The 21,371-nt window shown below is 39.8% G+C and overlaps 1 protein-coding gene across 1 annotated transcript; it reads left to right on the top strand.

The window, feature by feature from the left end:
- Nucleotides 1-2,920: 2,920 nt before the first annotated feature.
- arhgap25 (Rho GTPase activating protein 25) lies at nt 2,921-20,504 on the top strand. The gene is made up of 11 exons (XM_058636938.1): nt 2,921-3,113; nt 5,555-5,757; nt 7,970-8,057; nt 8,284-8,397; nt 9,758-9,962; nt 13,219-13,351; nt 13,973-14,046; nt 14,129-14,250; nt 16,474-16,628; nt 17,816-18,363; nt 18,754-20,504. The coding sequence occupies exons 1-11, from the start codon at nt 3,050-3,052 to the stop codon at nt 18,953-18,955; spliced, it is 1,908 nt and encodes a 635-aa protein (XP_058492921.1). The 5' UTR covers nt 2,921-3,049; the 3' UTR covers nt 18,956-20,504.
- Nucleotides 20,505-21,371: the final 867 nt, after the last annotated feature.

Here is a 21,371-nt window from a genome sequence, read left to right on the forward strand (position 1 = left end):
TTAAAGATCTGGGTTTAAAGGTAAAGGACACATGTTCAGTGAGGTGGTGGGATGGTTCATGAGCGCTTGTGGATAGATGCAGAGAGGTCCAGTGTTGGCGTTTAAATCGTCTGCTCTACGCACAGCACGACTCTGATATTGATGCCACTGGCATAAAATATAAAAGCTGAAGCTTCTGTTCTGTTTCGTTAAATACTCGAATACTTTAAATACTAGAAGTACTTCTAGTCATTATCTCACCTCGAGCACATTGATACGTTACATACTGAGATGTGTGCATTTTTAAGTTAAAGGAAGTGAAAGATGCCGTAGCGTTGCATTGTGGGAAGTGTAGTGTAGAATAAACGTCAGGTTATCTCAGCATCTTCTTCATCAATTTAAATGATTAGTTTAATCCGTCACTGGCAAGTCTCCCAGCTTTTACTGAAGTGACAGATGACTCTTTTAAAATTGCAATTTGTAACAAACAGGACTTTAATTATCATTTTTGAGCAATTATAAACTTAGACAAACACTGCTTATTGGTACTATAGGGCTGAGTTTTTTCTTACACATAGGGTTAGTAAGTTTTTGAGTTAATGTTCAGTCCAAAGGTTTGAAAAGTTTCACAGTAAAAGGTTTAAAAAGATGAGACCTATTTCCAACGTGCACAAAGTACATTTTCAATTTGTGGTATTTGTGATTTTCTAGTTGCATTGTTTGAAATTGCAATTTCCGTTAAAGAAACAATTAAACATTCAAACCTAAATGTCACAGGATCTTTAATTAAGTCGCGTATTCGCATTAAACTCCATTTGTACTCGTGTAGCAAACAGGTTCATTCACTACATGTAAGATTTCAAGTATTTAAGCGCGTCAACAAACTCATTCGTCGTCTCCCTCCTTTCTGCACCCTCATCATCATCATCATCTTCAAACACAGTCATGTGACCTGTGGTCAGTGTTCTGGACTCAAACAGCAATATGAGCAGTAGTCGTCTGTAGCAGGGATGTAAAGCTCAGTCGTCTCTTCATCGTGATCGTGCTGTTATTGGACGCCGTCATGTGACCTAAACCCGTGTTCTTTGTAGTGACAGAATGTCTCTCCGTCCATGTTCATTCACTTTATATCACTCCATTCATATGTTTGGTTTGACTTGTAAGGATATAAATATAAAGTGTTTATTTTAATCACCTTGAGGTTACTATATTCCACATTTAAGACGATGTTTAGAGATATTATGTTGAGTGATCTTAATAATTGAAGTGTTATTATTATTATTACTGCCATAGAGGGAAGAGTAGTCAAAATAGCAGAGTATTTTCTCCTTGTATGTGACTTCAGTCTCTTTTCCTCTGGTCGCTGTGACTGTGTAAGAGACTCGTGTCGTGCCGTGTTCTTTTGAGTAGACAGGAAGTGATGAGTCTCAGCATCCCTCCCCCCCCCCCCCACACACACACACAGCTCTGTACTGCCATTTCTCTGTCTGGTGTTCACAGACGGCCACTAGAGGGCGCTGAAGCTCCTGTGGCTGCATCTGACCGGGAAGGTTTGACCCCTTTGTCACTGCTGTCTGATACATTCCACTGCCCCAAAAGTTGAGATGTGCTCATGTGGAGGCAGGACACGAGGGATCAGGGCTTTTATCCCGTTTGTTTGTTTGTTTGTTTGTTTGTTTGTTTCGTGACCTCTCCTGTGCCACAGTCTGCTGCTGTGATTGTCAAATCCTGCCCAGACAGGACCCTCTGAAAGGAATGTATGGGAGTTGTGACCGCCTCAAATACCGTGTAGGCTTCCCTTAGTGGACAACGTATTCCCCTTTGTCTTAAAAAAAGAAAGAAAAGAGTTCTCTTAAAACTGTTGTGCGTAACCTTTAAAAGCTTTACATTCAAACCACTGTAAAATGATGAAGTAAAAAACATACTATAATATAAAATTTGGACTTACTGTTAGAGTATTCTTGCGGAAGTCAATCAGCAAGTAAGAATATCCTCAATGTAATCCTTTTTTTGTAATTTTCTTACTTTTTTTATTTTATTTTATTTTATTTTATTTTATTTTATTTTTATTCTATTCTCATTTCTTAACTGAGCTGTTGTGAATGTGTGTTTCCCCCCTGGGGGAGGAATAAAGTCATTCAATCTTCGAACAGCCACCGGGGGGCGACACCACTGATTGAATGGAAGTCCTTGATTCATAACATCAGTAAACATTTTCCTGAAAAGTTAATGGTCTCAATAATCAGTTTGTTGTTAATTATGTTCCTATTTTGAGTGAACTTGAGTGAAAACACTGAGAAACACAGATGACACACACAACACAAATCCACTAAAGTTACACACTGCAGCTTTAAGTTCTCTTAAAAAAAAACCCCAACGTTTATGATTTCAGTATCTTCTTGTTCAAGTGTCCAGTTGCTTGTGTTAAGTGTCCAGAGCAGAGCTGAACTCTTTTGATGCTGAAATGTGCTTCGCCTTATCGGTTGAGAGTAAAATTAAAAGATAGATCTATTTAAAATAAATCATGTGGTGTCGATGGTGTGACTTCTTTCTTCCCTCTCGGTCTTCTTCCCTTTTTTTGAAAAACATCTCTACACACACTGTGAGTGAGCGCCTTTTATGGCCGTGGCTCTGTTGGAGGACAGAGGAGCATCAGTGGATTCACACTGTGAAGAAACAGGAGGTGAAAACCATTTCTTTTAAGAAAAAATCCCCTTTTTTTTTGTTTTTTACTCCTATGTCAAATTCCTTTGAGGAGACCTTTGAGTGAATCAGCCTGGGAGACTTTTTACCCACACTGCACTCTGATGAGAGCGAGTGTGGACATGGACAACGTGAGGGGACACGCTGCTGCTGCTGCTGCTGCTGCTGCTGCTGTGAAGGGCTGAGAAAAGAAGAAGAAGAAGAAAAATGAACACACAGGAAGGAGGAAGTGATGTGCGATAGCTCCACTTTGTCTCTCTGTGTCAGTGTGTATTAATGCCTGTGCATGTATGTGTGTGTGTGTGTGTGTGTGTGTGTGTGTGTGTGCATGAAATGAACCACTGACCTGAGCTACAACTTAAATACAATGTCCCTGAAACTACCTCGCAACTGGGACTTCAGCACCCTCAAGGCTGAGACGAGTCGCATAGGTAAGACTGATGGCACCGTGGTGCGTTCACTGACGCTGCCCATCTCACTTTTTCACACGCTTTACACTGATGCTGTCAACTGCAGGGATGTAGAGTGAGGAAAGACAGTGTTCTCTTTCTCCTTTTCTTCCAGAATATTATGTGTTTGTTTTTAGTGTTTAATTATGGCACAGTAATTCTTCATATAGGCTTCTGTATATCTGATTTGTACTTTGCGCATTGGTGGTTACTGCACTGTAACCAGAGCTGTTTTTATACCTTTACACACAGACCACTGTCATATAGGCTAATATAGAAGGCTTTTTTTTTTTACTATTTCGGAGTACAGTGAAGTGTTCAATAGAAGTGGACTGACCACACTTTGTATGTATGTACTATGTACACTGAATATTAATATTCTTTACACACACAGGCACTGATGGTATCATTTTTACAGCCTCTGTGAAAGGAAGTAGCTTCCCTTTATCTGTTGCTTTCATAATGACTGAACATCAGCAGCTTCTACCACGCTGCACCCCTCAGGATAAAAAGTCTGACTTGATGACCCGGCATCTCTTTCGTGATCTCACGGTCTCGGCGCGACTTTGACGTGTTTCATGGCCGATTTCATGCCGTGGAATTTAGAGTGACGCAGGCACTTTCAGCAGGAAACTGATGCAAGAGCTCAGCCCACATGCTGACAGTATGTAGGTGTGTGTGTGTGTATGAATAATCTCTAGTAATGAGTAGGTTTTTTTTTTTGTTTTGTTTTTTTAGAAAAATACTACAATTTATTCAAAATATTAAAATGTAAATTGAAGTTTACGCCACTTTCTCTACGGCGGCTCACTTCCTGCACCTGAGCCCATAGAGAACATCAGTGATTTTTACATGACATCACACAGGAGTTGTCTGATCCACTGCTGCCTCCATCACTAAGTTGAGATGTCTTATCTTGTGACATCAGTGATTGAAACCCTTCAACTGAATTGACCAAAGTAACACAAACTAACCAGCAGCTCCTGTGTCCCCCTGAGCTAAAAAACACTCATTTCCTCTCTGGGCTCTGTGACCCAGGTGGGTTGTTGGCTCGGGGGCCAGCAGGGGGCGCACACATGCATTTTTCAGTACCTCATACAACCTCAGATAATAAAAAAAAACTAATATTGCATTATTATTAAATGTGTGATCAATTATGCATAAAAAAACTGTTTATCACTGATGTTTTGCACATTATTTTCATGGGAATAAGCTTTTAACCATTAGATTTCACCAATTCTTTCACACTTTCACACCTTTAATGCTGACCCTGAAGATCATTCATCATCATATTCATCTTGATGTTAAAGCAGGTGTGTGTGTGTGTGTGTGGCCAAGGCGACTGGAAAGACTGAGGATACAAATCTGAACATACAGTAGCTGATCATACACTTTAAAGTGTGAATGAATGTAATCTGCTATTCTCGGGGGAGGGGGGCCCAGGCAATTTCCTTGTGTGAACGCCCATGTGTGAAAGCACTTGTTCTTCTTCTCACATCTTTGACGTGACGTGAACGTTTGGCCACATCATAAAGTCACTTTAAAGGTGTTTGAAGACGAGGTGTGACATCAGCCCATGTGTGTGTGTGTGTGTGTGGGGGCGCTCACTGTTCCTCAACAGCACTTCTAACAAAATAAGATCACAGGACCCTGAAGCTTATGAGGTGGAGGCCTTCAAAATGAGACCGGCCCTGTGGAAATGACGTGGAAGCTTCCTGTTTATCCCACTGAGGCTCTTCTTCTTCTTCTTCTTCTTCTTCTTCTTCTTCTCTATCATCTTGCGTTAGAAGACACGGTGAGCAACAAGGCTCAATCTCAATCTCTGCAGTTCTGACCGCGCGTGTGTGTGTGTGTGTGTGTGTGTGTGTGTGTGTGTGTGTGTGTGACGCTGAGTTCTCCGAACCACGCACGCCTCTGCCTCTGATCTTTCACCGCAGCATCAAACCTCCACATCACACAAGCATCAGTTCCAGCTAATTTCACATCTCTGCCTTAGATTGGACTTCCCATGATGCCACTCTGCTTCATGAAGTCATCAAACAAGGTCTTTTGATTGCGAGACCTCTACTGGCAGAGAACACATGCTGTGGCCTTCAGTCGACTTAGACCCTTTTTCTCTGACCTTTGGTCAGTCTGTTGTGTTGTCGCTGTAGAAAGCAGCTGCACCACAGGAAACCGGCCTGCTCTGACATGCAGTTTCCTTCCGGCCAAAGTACAGCAAACAAAAACAGACTGAAGTGAGTGAGCAAGTCTCTCAAACCATAATGGGTTGATGCAAATAAAAAGGAGGAAGTGCTCAGCCTGCAGATCAGTAGATACTTGGGTTATGTTTCAACAGCTTGGATTGTGTCACGGCACGCTGGGGGATTGTTGCTCCTGACATGTTTTGCTCCAGCTGCTTTCTTGTGGTGTGTTTCTGCCAGCGCGCTCCAGGAGTGTGATGCCTGGAGAGGGAGGCTCCAGCCCCGGCTCGCCGCGCTCCTCCAGGTCCATGGAGCGGCCGCTGAAGGCCGGCTGGCTCAAGAAGCAACAGAGGTCTCTGGTGAAGAACTGGCAGCAGCGTTACTTTGTGCTGAGGGGAAGCACGCTGACCTACTACAAAGATGACAGGGAGAATACTGTCCAGGTGAGACACTATCTATCTGTCTGTCTGTCTGTCTGTCTGTCAGTAAAAGTGGTCATTTATCAACAGTTGCAAACTTCCTATAAACAGCGTAAACAACAGCGCTTGAGGCCACACGGCATTTAAGACTTTTTTACTTTGAGACTCGTCTCTTGGGTCCATCGTTGCTACATGTTGTGCACATGCCTCCACCGCCCAGCCTCTCTGTCATTATGCTGTTATTGTGGTGCGTCTGTGTGAGACTCGTGTTGTGCAACTTGTGGGCAAACAATTGCAGCGCAGAGGCCATTATTATTATTATTGTTATTGTTCCCACGTCTGTACACAGGTGTAACACCGGTTCACACTGTGTGGGAATAAGTTGCATTTTCTGCCTCTTCTGTTTAAAGTTTGTTCGTCTTTAGAAAACGTTTGACAATGTGTTTCTATGTGCTTCCCCCTGCTGATTCTGACTGAAAATACTTTGTTTATTGTGTGTTTAACTTTCAAACACACGTCTAATGCTGGTGTTTGGTCTTTCTAGAGCTAGTTAACGGTTTGACATTCACACGTTCACTCACATTCATTCAGTACATTAGGGGCAGTGTCTCGCTCAAAGACCGGCCAGTGACTGAGCCTCTGATGACCTCCCACTGATTTTCAGCCGCCCCTTCAGGCTGCACACAACTCACTCTCTCTGTGTTTCCTAATATAGCGTTGTTTAGATCTCTCCCCTGTGCTGCACACAGGAAGTCATTTGTTTTATGTGAAGATAGATGGAGGTGCAACATTGTGGTAGTACAGCAAGGTGTTCAAAACTAAGCAGTTCCTCCCGGCACTCCCTCAGTCAGGTCTGATAGTTTTGCTTGTTAATAATAATAATTAGCATTATTATTATTATTATTATTAGTAGTAGTATTAGTATTAGTATTAACAATAACAACAATAATATTATTATTAATAATACTATTATGATTGAATAATAATAATAATAATAATAATAATTAAATAAATAAATAAATACATAAATAAATAAATAAATAAATAAATAAATAAATAAATAAATAAATATAATTTATCTTGGGGACGATGATGGACATACTGTAGGCGCACAAATCCCCCTAAAAGTAAATTTTACTTTAGCTCTTGCTCTATAAAGAAAAAACAAAGAGTAGGGCCGTGTATGAAGAGGAGTGGAGATTCAAACAATGAACAGAAAAGCATCTTCTTTTCATTTCCAGTGTTCAGCACTTCACATCTGCCTTGGAAGTCATTCCCAGAGAGTGGGCCGACACCCACAGATGCATTTGCTCGAGATATTTCAGATATATATATATTTCCTACTCTTGATGACCACTCAGAACTGCAGTTTACATTCAGACTAACAGGGCCGGGGATCAAACCCACAACCTTCAAGTTGAAAGACGACTCACTCATCCATACAATAAAAAAAAAAGCACTTATTATAGCATTAATAAAAAACAATGATATTTGTGTGGAGTTTATAAATGTATGAATGGTCTGGCTCCGCCCCGACCTCTCTGGTCTGCTTCAGCCTCCCTCTTGGGCCCTGAGGTCAGCTGACCTCCTAACCTTGGTTGTCCCTAAAACCAGGCTGAAGGGGACTGGGAGTCTGGAAGCTCACAATCTCGGTTAGGCTTCTTCTCTTCCTGTTTTTAAATCTCTTTTGAAGACACATTTGTTTTCATTAGCTTTTACAGCAACGTGATTTTGACTTTTATTCGTTTTACTCATTTTGTGGATGTTCTCATGTTTTTGCTGTTTTATCGTATATTTTATGCTCGTACTATGTACGTAAAGGTTTTAGACTGAGCAGCACTTTGGTGCAACTTTGTTGTTTAAAATGTTCTTTATAAATAAAGATGGATTGGATTGAATTTAATTGAATTGAATTGGATTGGATTGGATTGAATTGGATTGGATTGGATTGGATTGGATTGAATTGAATTGAATTGGATTGGATTGAATTGAATTGAATTGAATTGGATTGATGGGATGTCCAAAAGCATGCAGAGGTTAATTGGACACTAAATTGCTTGTAGCCTTGAGTGGACGGTTGTTGGTCTCGTGTCAAGGGTGTCCCTTGCCTTTCACCCTATGTTGGCTGGGATTGGCACCAGCAACCCCACAACCCTTATTGTAGGATGTTAATGACTAAAAACTTTGTATATATGTGTGTGTGTGTGTGTGTGTGTGTGTGTGTGTGTGTGTCCAGGGAATCATCCAGCTACGACACACCAAAGTTAACGAACTCCCTCCAAACTCTGACGACCCCGCAAAGTACCTCTTTGAGATCATTCCACGTAAGCATATACAGTATATATATATATATATATATATATATATATATATATATATATATACATATTATATGAAAACCAGTTTTTAAATGTGCTCTGGTCCAGTTTGGGTTAATGTCCCTCTCTGCTGACATGTGTGCGTGTTTCTATAAAAGCTTATCTGGATGACAGGAAGTTAGAAAGTGCAAGGAAACGATCAGAATCTCAGTCACTTCCACTCATTTCACAGGTTCGACTGTTGACAGAGTGCGCTGTCCATATGTGTTCATGGCAAACTCCCAGAGTGACATGGAGGAGTGGGTCCGAGCTCTGCGCAGAGTCGTCGGAGTACAGACGAGTGGAGGTTTGGTAAAATCTTTAAATGTTACGAAGAGACTGTTTCTATAGCGATGATTACGTACATGCAGAGGTGGACAGAGTTACTGAAATATTCCACTGAAATAAAAGTACCACTATTTTTGATGTATAGCATATTTATTTTTGTGTAAAAAAAACTACTTTATTTTAATGTGCCAGTCAACTTGTAGCTTCAACTTTCTCACTCACACAGGTACTTTAATTAACGCTAATTCACCTGTCCTCATTATTCACTTCAAATATTCCGGCGTGTGATTTATTTTTATTATAATTTTTTTTTTTTTTACTCAGTAACAGATGAGATTTTACATAAAAACATACTGAAGCAAATGTAAAATTTTAGTACACAACAAACCTCCTCAATTCTAGCAACACGAGTAAATAGAATTCATAAGTTTCCACCTCTGCCTACATCATCATCATCATCATCATCATCATGACTCAAAGTCATTTGTCAAACCTTTTTTTTTTTAAATTTTTTTTTTTATCTTTCGTTTATTCCAGAACAAAAACTGTACTTTTTTTCCAGGGGAAAAACATTATGAAAAAGACTCAGGAACAGGAAGTTAATGTTGATGTCAGACGGAGTCAAAGAACAGCTGATTTTTTAAATACAATGTAAGATAAACACACGCTAAGGTACAACTTTATTGACAGTTACTGGAATTCATTTTCCACTAATTTTGTGTGTACGAGCAAATTAAAAAGTAAAAGTAAAAAGAGCTGAATTAAAGTAAAACTGTAAAAAAAAATCTGTAACAAAAAACAAGTAAAGAACAAGTAAAGCAGAATATTAATAAAGTGGTGGAGTTTGGTTGAGGTTTTGAGTAAAACATTAAACATGTTTAAGTAAATATATAAAGAAAGCAATGATAGTTTACAGTTATATTATTATTATTATTATAATACATTTGATTGAGTGTTCATTTCAATATAATATATGTTTTACTGCATATTGGTACTTGACACAGGGGTAAATGTTTTATTGTATATAATCTTTAACCTTTTTTATCTTTGTATATATATATACTCTGCTCAACACATTTAACACGCTTTAGTAAAGCACTTTATTATTTCTTGATTAAGATGTCAAATTATAGATATTAACTTACATTCCTGAACAGAAAAATACATTTTAGTGGTTGAATGTCATAATCCCAGTGAGCCGGCCCAAATCTGGGTATAAAAATTACTATTCAGTTTGTTATTTGCCAAATAAATAACAATAAAATAACATTTATAGTTTTTAACAAGCTTTTGAAAGATTTCTAAAAATATTAAATGACTTAGTATATCTTAATTTTGAAGTCTCTGGTCATTCATCACGTGTGTGTTTATCTCTGCAGTGTTTGAAAAGAGTCTCATCGACACGGTGACGTATGAGCAGCGCTTCGGGCCTCGCATGGTGCCGATCTTGGTGCAGAAGTGTGTGGAGTTCATTAAAGAACACGGGCTGGATGAAGAGGGCATCTTCCGCCTGCCTGGACAGGACAACGCCGTTAAACAGTTCAGGGACGCCTTTGACGCCGGAGAGAGGCCGTCCTTCCCCAGGTAACTCCCTCACACTCCTCTGTCAACAAAAGGATTTGAAAAATACATTTATCATATGATTACCTTCCCTTTTTTTCTTACTTGAAGACACAGCAAAGCCAAACTTGACAAAAATATATGTATATATATTAAAATAAAGGAAAGACTACGTTTTTTTGAGAAAAAACACAGTATAAAACATATTTAAAAGTACATTTGTGTCCTAAAACAGGCCATAAAATGGAAACTATGTACAGGCATTTTTCCAACTCTCTCCTCTCTGGGGACAGAGACGCTGATTCCTGCAGCTTCCTGCAACAGCACAAGTGAAATTACCGTAATAACCACACGTCCACTTTGACTTCTAACTTTTCAGCTCTCAGAAACTGTTGAAAAAGTCTCGTCTGCGATGCACTCTGTGTTTAAGGGTTAAAATGCACTTGGTCCAAAGATGTCCAAGCCTCACTGTCTCAGGCTGACAAATGCTCACTGATGGGGTCACATGGTGGGTGTAGTGGTTTGCACTCTTGCTGCAAGGGCAAAAGTGCTAACCACTAGAACACGGTTTGCATGTTCTCCACGTGTGTGCATGGGTTTTCTACAGTTTACTCCCACACTCCAAAATGAGGTCAATTGGACTCTCTAAAATTGTCCGTGAGAGTGAATAGTTGTTTGTCTCCATGTGACACTGTGATGGACTGGCAACCTGTCCAGGTTTTACCTCACCTTTCACCCTGGGTCAGCTGGGATTGGCTCCAGCTCCCCCATGTGCCCCTCATGTGGAGGATAAAGCCCTGTATGTGAAGTCCTGTGACTACAAAACAGAGGAAATGGTGAATATTCAGTGGTTGTCGAGTGGTTTATTTATCACGAGCCATCAGAGACACACGTGGAACAAATTCTTTAGACCTGGTTGTTCATTGTAAGGTAAAGCAAGTTTACTGTGTACAGTACGTACAATGACAACAAGGCATTTCAAAGTGCGTTACAGTAATAATAAGAAAAGCAGCAGCATGGAAGATATAAAAGGCACAATCAAAACATTGAAATATGTAATAGAATAAATCATAATAATAAACTGTATTTGTATAGTCCAAAAGTGAAAACCTTCTTTTAACTTTGAAGTAAAACAAAATATGCAAATAAAACAGTCAAATTCAACACAGGGTGGAATAAAAAAATAAGTTTTAAGTCTTATTCTTTAGCACAGAAAGAGAGAGAAAGAAAAAGAATGAGTTTATTTAGCAATGTTATATGAGGAGACTTCACTGCTACAGAAAATGGCCTGACTTTTATCAATCACCAGCATCAGTGGGTTGGATCTTTCTTTTTTTTCTGAGAAAGGAATGAGAGGTGAGGTGCACGATGCAGAGAGACTAGTACACGTCTGTCTGCTCACACAGCTGAAGCCAACACCACATCCTGTTCTGACAGGAAGACGCGAGAGTGTCTGTATTACTCAACATCACTTCTGACAGAGAGCTGCTGATTAGAACCAGACACTGTATTTCATGGTCTAATGAATGCCATTTTATTTATAACACCAGTAAATATTTACCTGAGGAGTTAAGGGTTATGGTGTCACTTTTGTTAAGTATGGCGGATATGATTGACAGCTGGTGAGAGTGTCTTATATCCTTTTTTTTCACCAACACCTGAGCAAAAAGTACTCAAAATGTTTGAAATTGGATTGAATTTGTGAAATTTGCGAAATACCTCACAGTTCAAAGTTCACTTGGCTCGTTTTTATGAACATAAGGGAAAGAAAAACAGTCTAATTATGTGACTTCTGCACCATAATTGCTACTTTATATCACGACTAAAAATGCTATATCAAATGAATCATAAATTTGTCTCAACAACACATAAGAAGTTGATGAGAGTTGTGATTTATTCCCACAACAAATTACAGTGGGTTCACCTGCGGGTGTAGAATCAACCTTTAAAACAAAGTATTTAGGTATGGCAATACTTGGGGGGAATGGACCTTTAAATCTTTAAGTGCATAGGCAAAGTAGTATTGTAGTAGTATTGACATGATGTCACACACAAAAGATCCAACAAAAAGTACAAAACTTAAACTGTGATTGTGTACAAACCGTAATAGGTATCAAAACACAGGTTTTCTTTTCATTCCTGTGAGAAAATCATTTGCAGTTCTTGTGATTTTGGAAGAAGAAGTAACCCAGGACAATAACAGTAGATGCTGCAAACCAACAGGTTTGGCACAGCTGTATGTATAATGAAATGAAGCCTTGTGTTAGTTCATGCTGACAGCCAGCTGAATCCAGTCAAGAAATCACACTCCAATCCCAGACACTCTCACGCCAAGGTGGTCCATTTAACTCACTGGCTGCCAGCCATTCTCAGCACAGAACTGCCAGGCGTTTTACAGCATTTTGACTGATAGTCCAAGACCCACAAAACACTGTGTTCTATGACTATGTAAACACCCAAACTACCAAAAGAAAGAGTAGACTCTCTCCTTTCATCGGACGTCATTGGCAGTGAACGGTTGTATTTGAATTGACGTCTACGTTCTTGTAACACCAATGCTGCCTCACACTGCTGCTGCTGGCAAAGCTTTGTTTCAAAAAAGGGTTTAATTATGATAAACTATCATAATTGGCCATTCTCTGCTCCATATAACTAAGGAACTAGCTGCTGATATGTGGTGGCCTTTGATCGCTGCTTCTGTCCATGAAATTCGATAGAAGTTGAGGAGTGTTGTGATTTCCACTCGTCCCGCCCATCATTGACTGGTTTAACTTAAACCTTTTCAAAGCTTCTGTGCTACAAATTGAAAATGTGCATAAAAACAGCAAAACTAAGCTCGCCCAGCGTATAACTTACAACCAGCAATGAGGACAAGAGTTTGTGTTTTCTTGTCCAAAACACACATGTGAGTGAGCCAACTTTAATTCACAGAGGCCCAAACACTGATTTCCTGCTAAACATTTGTCTTCACCACCGGATATTAAAGTATAACAAAGACACTGTTTACAGACAAATGCTTTATATTGATAGTTTGGTCTCATCATAATAAAATAGTTCTAAAATCATAGCCACATGTGGTAAACACCCAGGTCATTATTCATAAAAAACAGACACATACTGTATTCATCAAGTAGAACCCAGTGAATATTACATCAGGCTCAAAGGTCTCCATTTACACCATGTGACTAAGCATTCTTTTGCCAAACACCCCCACAATGTTCAGTAATTGAGGTATAAATGTCAGTTTTAATCTAAGTGGATTTTGTTCCATCGCCTGCAGTGACACAGATGTCCACACAGTGGCGTCACTGCTCAAGCTGTACCTGCGGGAGCTGCCAGAGCCTGTGATTCCCTGGACTCAGTACCAAGACTTCCTGGACTGTACCAACCTGCTGGACTGCAGCAGCACAGAGGTGTGTGTTTATACTATAATGTTTTAGTTACCACTTTAGGACCTTTTTTTACTGGTTTGAACATTGACTTTTTAGGACCAGACGTCCAAAACCTGGTCCTACTGAGGTAGAATCTCATTTATGAGGAATTGGTTAAGTTCAGAGATAAGATTTAAATTGTGTTTAGTTTGTGGTTAGGGATAAATAACACTTATTTTTTAGGTCAGATGTGTCTGAAGGGCCAGATTTGACAATGTGAAGATTTCCAGGGGCCAATGGTCCTTTCAGACAGTAAAGGTTACATACAAATACACTTTTTATAATAATTTTACTGTCATTGTCATAGTTATCATCTATAAATATAAAATTCTGCCTTTCTTTAACATCTAGAGTCGGATAACATGTACGTATCTGTCACAACTCGTTTCAAAGCAAAACTCCTGACCAGCTAAAGGGGATGACTCATGGGCCATAAGTAATGCATTATAAAATCCGAAGCTGCAGGCCGTACAAAATCTTACAGAGGGCCGTGATTGGCCCGTGGGCCAGACTTTAGACATCCCTGTTTTAGGTTGTCCAAATGAATGGAAGTCAATGCAGAAGAATAGCTGCACAAACATCTCTCTCTCTGTGTCCTTTCAGGGTTGGGACATGTTGGAGAAACAAATCTCTCTTCTCCCCAGAATCAACTACAACCTTCTCAGCTACGTGTGTCGGTGAGTGGAAGCTGCAGCACAGAGCATCAGTGGGGATGTGCTCCGTGTACATATTGTGCTTGTGGTGTGTTTTTGTCTCCAGGTTTCTGTTTGAGGTGCAGCAGCACTCAAAGGTGAATAAGATGAACGTGGAGAACTTGGCCACAGTGATGGGGATCAACCTGCTCAAACCTCAGATAGAAGATCCCATCACTGTGATGAAGGGTGAGAACACACACATCCAAACACCTCACTCCGGTTTGGAGATCTCGCCCGAGTTCGGAGCTGACAAAAGTAGTTCTGGGAGAGTTTGGAACACATAACTAATGGGTTTTAAACCACAAACATACATGCACATGTCATGTTAACACGTTTGAAAAATAAAACTTCTGCAGATCAGTAGGTCACATCGCACTTTAGTATGTCGTCCAATCATGTCATGATTGACCGCTCAGCCAAACCTAAAGTTTGTAATTGTAACACGCTCTGTAATTTACACAATACACACTAATGTGAAACTGAAAAAGTCAAAAAAATTTATTGAAACGTTATGGTTTAGTATATCGTCCAAAATGACACCAAAACGTCTTACGTACTGTCGGGGGTAGGATGTGAACAGAGTCCCATGGGGGGCTGGCACCCAAAAGGCAGTACCATAGACCGCTCAACCAAACTTAAAGATTTGTAATAGTAGCACACGCTGTAATTAACGCATTAATACACACTAATGTGAAACTGAAAAAGTAAAAAAAAAGTCATAGTCATAGTATGTCGTCCAAAAATGTGACAAAAAAGTCATACTTAAGTATATCGTCCAAAATGTGACAAAAATGTCATAGGTTAGTATGTCGTCCAAAATGTGACAATAAGTCATAGGTTAGTATGTCGTCCAAAATGTGACAAAAATGTCATAGGTTAGTATGTCGTCCAAAATGTGACAATAAGTCATAGGTTAGTATTTCGTCCAAAATGTGACAAAAATGTCATAGGTTAGTATGTCGTCCAAAATGTGACAAAAAGCCATATTATAGTATGTCGCCCAAAATCTGACAAAAAAGTCATACTTTAGTGTGTCGTCCAAAATGTGAAAAAAGTGTCATAGGTTAGTATGTCGTCAAAAATGTGATAAAAATGTCATAGGTTAGTATGTCGTCCAAAATGTGACAAAAAAGTCACAGGTTAGTATATCGTCCAAAATGGGACAAAAAAGTCACAGGTTAGTATGTCGCCCAAAATCTGACAAAAAAGTCATACTTTAGTGTGTCGTCCAAAATGTGAAAAAATTGTCATAGGTTAGTATGTCGTCAAAAATGTGATAAAAATGTCATAGGTTAGTATGTCGTCCAAAATGTGACAAAAAAGTCACAGGTTAGTATGTCGTCCAAAATGAGACAAAAAAGTCACAGGTTAGTATGTCGTCCAAAATGTGACAAAAAAGTCACAGGTTAGTATGTCGTCCAAAATGTGACAAAAAAGTCATAGGTTAGTATATCGTCCAAAATGGGACAAAAAAGTCATAGGTTAGTATGTCGTCCAAAATGGGACAAAAAAGTCATAGGTTAGTATATCGTCCAAAAAGGGACAAAAAAGTCATAGGTTAGTATGTCGTCCAAAATGTGACAAAAAAGTCATAGGTTAGTATGTCGTCCAAAATGTGACAAAAAGTCATAGGTTAGTATATCGTCCAAAATGTGACAAAAAAGTCATAGGTTAGTATGTCTTCCAAAATGTGACAAAAAAGTCATAGTTGATTATATCGTCCAAAAAGACAACAAAACATTTGGAGTGTTGAACCATGGCTCATGGGAGGATGGCATTTTAGAAGTAGTATCATAGAACACTCAGCCATCCCTTCTTTTGGGAATAACAGCACACTCTGTAATCAATGCAGTTCACAGTAATGTGAAACTGTGAATAAGTCTAAATATCTTCCAAAAGAACCCAAAAAGGTCATAGTTTAGTATGTGCCTAACAAAGCTGCTTTACACTACACGTTGTGCCATTCATTCATCCATTCACACAGCCGTGTGTCCGGCTGTGTACTGTCAGGAGTAATGTGAGGTTAAGCGTCTTTTGTCAGGACACAAATACATGAGCAGAGCCAGTAATCAAACCCACAACATTCTTGTTGAAAGACAACTTGCTCTACCACTGAGCTACTGTCGCTAAATTCTAACTTTTTAATACTTTTACTTCTCAAACTTAAGTACAGTAAATCCCATATACTTCAAGACTTTTACTGCAGTGATACTGTAAAAAGTGATTTCAACAAGTCATTTTCCTTTAAGGTACTTTAACTTTTTACTTTATACAAACTGCCTAACACAGATGGATTTTGAATTTATTTTCTGATTTTGAATGTTTCTAAAAATCATTCCTGTTTTCAAATTTGACATAGAACCAATCTCATTAAAACTTAGAGAAAATTCCTTCTCCTTTTCTTCACAGCGACTCCTCAGATCCAAAAGTTGATGACGGTGATGATCAGACAGCACGAGAAGCTGTTTCCTCTCTCCAAAGACGTGCTCCCCTCCCCTCCCTCCAAAAAGGCCGAGAGCAAGAAGAACACTCCCCGCAGCTTTGTGGGCTGGGAATCTTCAGAGGTACATGAAGTCTTTTAATATGTGTAACACCTGAACATGGCCAACCTTTTATTTTAGGTCAATGACTTTTGACTTCAGAAGTGTGGTCTTCTGTGAACTGTGGTTGTAACTCGTGGTTACTAGAGTTTACTGTGGTTTTTCAATCATTCAGAACCAGTCTGGTCATTCTCCTCTGACATCTGCATCAACAATGGAACTGATGCTCACTGGGTCCTTGAGTGTTATTTAAATGGCCGGCCTTGGTGTGAGAGTGGGTGTCAGCCAATCATTGGAGTGTGATAAATAGATTGTGGTAAACTGATTACAGCTCGGGCGTCTATGACATCTGTGTTCTGCATGAAATAATGCAAGGGTTCATTAAGTGCACTTATGCAAATTTAAAAAAACTCAAATATGTTTCTTATTAGTCATAGTTTATGTAAAACTTGTATTTCTTTGGTCAATAATTGTAATGATGGTGACATCAACCCGTAGACCACAAGAATCCAGAAGATTATTATTATTATTATAATATAGTTCTTTTTGTAGCCAGTGGAGTTGCCCCTTAGTGGCTTTTCAATATATTCTTCTTCATGGTTGCTTCAAGAAGAACCCCGACAACTACATCCTTTTTTATTGAAGGTCTATGGCACATGTGTCAAACCCAAGGCCCGCGGGCCACATCTGGCCTGCCGTACAGTTGTGAGATATTATGTCTTTCTTGCTCCTCCAATCACACACTTATTAATACCACACATCAAGTTACCTTGTCTCGTATAAAGAAATCAAATGTGGACTTTGAAAACACAGAACCAGAACCAGAGGGAGGTTAAAGAGGGCTCCCCCTCTCATTTGTACTTTGCTCCCTTTCTTTTAGTTTTATATGTCTAGTAAAAGTTATTATAACCCGAACCCTTCCCACATAATATTTACCGCTCTTCTGCATTGATGTTCTTTCATGAGTATTCCGACTAATATATCTTAACATGACATTCATTTCAAATGTGATTCTTGTTGATGTTTCATTATTTAAACAACATGCCTGGTTTGTTCTGAATTATTTGACCTCGACTTGGACACAGTTTTTAACTCTTTTTTTAGCTCAACAACTCAAAAGAAGACCTCCCTGATCTGTTACGTCAGTGAAGTTTATTCCGCTTCCCTTTGCACACATACTGTAACATATGTCTGTGATGTGTCCACCTCAGATGGGCGATGCATCTCTGTCGGAGTCTCCAGAGGAGGAAGAGGACACTGACAGTCCAGGCCCAGACAGAGGGAACCGCAACCCCCAAACCCTCCATCCAGATCATCTCTCTGCTACAACAGACGACTGGCCTGGAAATCCCCGCAAACGCACCCAGACCCTGCCCACCTTCAACTGCCCCCTCACTGGAATGGCAGCTAAGGCCGGCGCTATAAACCGGTGGAGTCGCATTCAGGAGGGCGTGGAGGAGAAGAGCGGGACACTGTCAGAGGACATTTTTAAGATCCTGGACCTGCGGAGCTCCATGTCATTGTTCGGGGGGTCCCACGCGAGTAACAAGAAGGGAGGCGATGAACCCACAGCCAGCAGAGAAAGTGACGGCACGGGTTCTTCAACAGCTGGTTCCCAAATACCTGTCGTCAGTGAGCCCCAGACCGTCCAGGTGCCGTCCAGTCACAAGAGTGCAGAGCTCCTGACAGCGGGAGGTTCAGGTCAGCAGGTCAACAGCAAGTCTGAGCTGAAGAAAGACAGCCAGCCACTCGTCGACAGGTGAGTAACAGTGACTCTCATACTTCACTAATAACAGTCAGACTCTCACTAGTCGTTACATGTGGGACACGTTCTTTGTTTTTTTTCTTTTTAACTTCTTTATCTGCGGTTTTTAAACACAAATAAACTGACTTGACTTAAAGGGCGTTATATTTTAACTCAAAACAAGTATGATAGTTTTGCTTGACAGAGCCTGCAATACACAAATAACGTGACAACATTTCTGCTTACAAACATCAAACAGAGCCATAGTAACAACGTTAAGGTTATGAACTATTACAGCTGCAAGACAAAGTGACTTTGTTAAGGTGTATCACAACAAGTTTTGGTTGTTTTTTCTTTGACTGCATTATTTATTTTCTTAACCTTTGGTGTCTCTGTGCTCCTCAGTGTGCAGCTGGAGAACAAGGAGCTGAGGGCCACAGTGGCGGAGCTCCAGTTGGCTCTGGAGAAGGAGCGCCACCGTGTGTCCGCTCTGGAGATCTGCCTGGGAAATGCCGAGCGCACTCGAGACGAGGCCCAGAGACGCAACGAGGAGCTGCAAAGAGAAATTCAGCAGTTCCTGTCTGGGAGACCACACGCTCCCACCTAATGGTCGTTTTCAGACTCACTCGTGTACCGAGTCATGACCCCATTCATCTCAACGGAGCTTACTTTACATGAACTGATCATGAAATGGTCTTAGGTTGTTTTCATCTGAGCTCTGTTTGGTTCTAAAGATAATTTATTGGCTTTATGAGACTTTCAAGGAGAGATGTGAATAGGTTTTGAATGCAGAGGGGACACCACTGAGATGTTATGCTCTCTTTGATCAGAGCATAACTGGACTGTACAAATACCACCTTTTAAATGGAGTAAATAATTACTTTGTCATTTATAGTGGTACATTACGAAAGTTTATTTTTGTTGATGCATAAAATAAGTTCACATACACACAAACCTTTGGTGATGTCCAACTTTTTTCGGTGAATGACTTTAAATAAAAAGTCATTTACCTTAAAAAAAAAAAAAGTGTGGTCTTCTGTGAGCTGTTGTTGTAACTAGTGGTTACTATAGAGTTTACTGTTGTTTTCAATCATTTCAGGACCGATATCTGCACCAACAAGGGAACTGATGCTCACTGGGTAGTTTCTCTTTTTTTTAACCAATACCGTGAGTGGGGAGTGTTATTTAACTGGCCGGCCTTGGTGTGAGAGTGGGTGTCAGCCAATCATTGGAGTGTGATAAATAGATTGCGGTAAGCTGATTACAGCTTGGGCATATATGACTTCTGTGTTCTGCATGAAATAATGCAAGGCTTGTGCACATATGCAAATAAAAAAACATGCAGAAAAAGAACTCAAATATTCTATTATTTCTTATTTGTCAAAGTTTACGTAAAACCTGTTCTTTGTTTGATTAGTGGTTGTCAGTAATGATGGTGACATTAGACCACAAGAATCCAGAAGTATGGCTGTTTACTAGCGTTATAAATCAAGTGACAGACTTCCATACAAACAAGAGTTCTTTTTTGCCCTCTAGTGGCTTTTCAATATATTTTTATTCATGGTAGGCTTCAGGAAGAATCCTGACGACTGCATCCTTTTTTATTTAAGGTCTATGGCACATGTGTCAAACTCACATCTGGCCTACTGTTCAGTTGTATTTGGCTCAGGACATAATATTTTCTAGATACTGTATGTGATGTCTTTCCTGCTCCTCCAATCAAACACTTATTAGTACCACACACAGTTACCTCACCTGTATAAAGAAATCAAATGTGGACACAGAGCCAGAACCAGATAGGGGTTAAAGAGGCTCACCCTCACATTTGTGCTTTGCTCTCTCTCGTTTAGCTTCATATGTCTAGTAAAAGTTATTTATAGCGTACATACATGAAACCCTTACATCTAGAGTAAGTCAGATATTTGGAGCCAAATGAAAATAAGTTAATGCCAACAAGTGATGGCACGTTTACACTGATACATCAGGCCTGTAGTATGGTCTACAGCTGTGTCCTCTGTATCAATGAGTTTAAATAAACACGGAGAAACCATCTCGACTTCATCACACTGTGTTGCCATTAGGGATGAGAATCGGTATCGGTCAGTATTGGTATCAAAACCACTAGATCGGATATTGGGAGAGATAGAAATGTAAAATCCGATACAATACAAAAATCTTATATATCACATGCTTCATGCACAGACTGTAAAAATGTAAATAAAAATCAGCCAAAGCATTTTAGCCGAGTCATGTTTGGGATGTTCATTTCTTCTTTGTGGGAGAACAATATTTGTTAAACAATGACTCAGCACAAATGTGCTGCTTCATAGTTCATAAATGGTAATGGTATCAGACTATTATTGATATCAGTAGATACCAATTTTGTGATATAGGTATCGGACACAAAAAGTGGTATCGTCCCTAGTTGCCATCCCTCAGACTCACCTGTCAATCATGACATGTCGGCCTGTTATTATAGCATGAAATAACAACTTTTGTCAGTAACATGAACACTTGGACATCAGTGTGTTTACAGCTAGCTTCAAACAAAAGAAAACCTCTTTGTGTACTTTGTGTTTCCACATCTGTTGAAAGAGACGTGGTTTACTGCAATCACACACCAGGGGGCAATCAAGATGTCAACTTTGGGGCCTGTAATAGATGGGTAATTTGAGCAAAAGCCAATGTGAGCATGCTTTGCATGGCAGTCACACATGTGGTGTTTCAACTGGAATGTTGTTCGTTCTGTTTGAGTGTGGTGGCGTCATGTGCCGCTAAACTAAACTGCTGCCAAGTCCATTGTTCTGCATGTGGCACACGTTGAGAAATATTCCACTATTCCCATGTGGCAGTGCAGGGTAACCAGCTCTGCTAATATGCTTAGATTTGATAGATTTGATAGTAGGGTTGCTAACGTCCTGATAAGAAAGTAAGGAACGGTTTTATGGTTTACATTTGACACTCGGACCAATTAAAAGTGTCCATTTTCTTTTGGATTGGAATCAATGACGGACTGATTAAGA

This window comes from Solea solea, chromosome 8 (genome assembly GCF_958295425.1).
Source record: "Solea solea chromosome 8, fSolSol10.1, whole genome shotgun sequence".
Lineage (NCBI taxonomy): Eukaryota > Metazoa > Chordata > Actinopteri > Pleuronectiformes > Soleidae > Solea > Solea solea.

Coding starts and splice junctions, on each gene's coding strand:
- arhgap25 (XM_058636938.1), top strand. CDS start 3,050: ATGTCCCTGAAACTACCTCGCAACTGGGACTTCAGCACCCTCAAGGCT. Junction 8,058..8,283: donor CCTCTTTGAGATCATTCCAC/GTAAGCATATAC, acceptor CTCATTTCACAG/GTTCGACTGTTGACAGAGTG. Junction 18,364..18,753: donor AGCCAGCCACTCGTCGACAG/GTGAGTAACAGT, acceptor TGTGCTCCTCAG/TGTGCAGCTGGAGAACAAGG.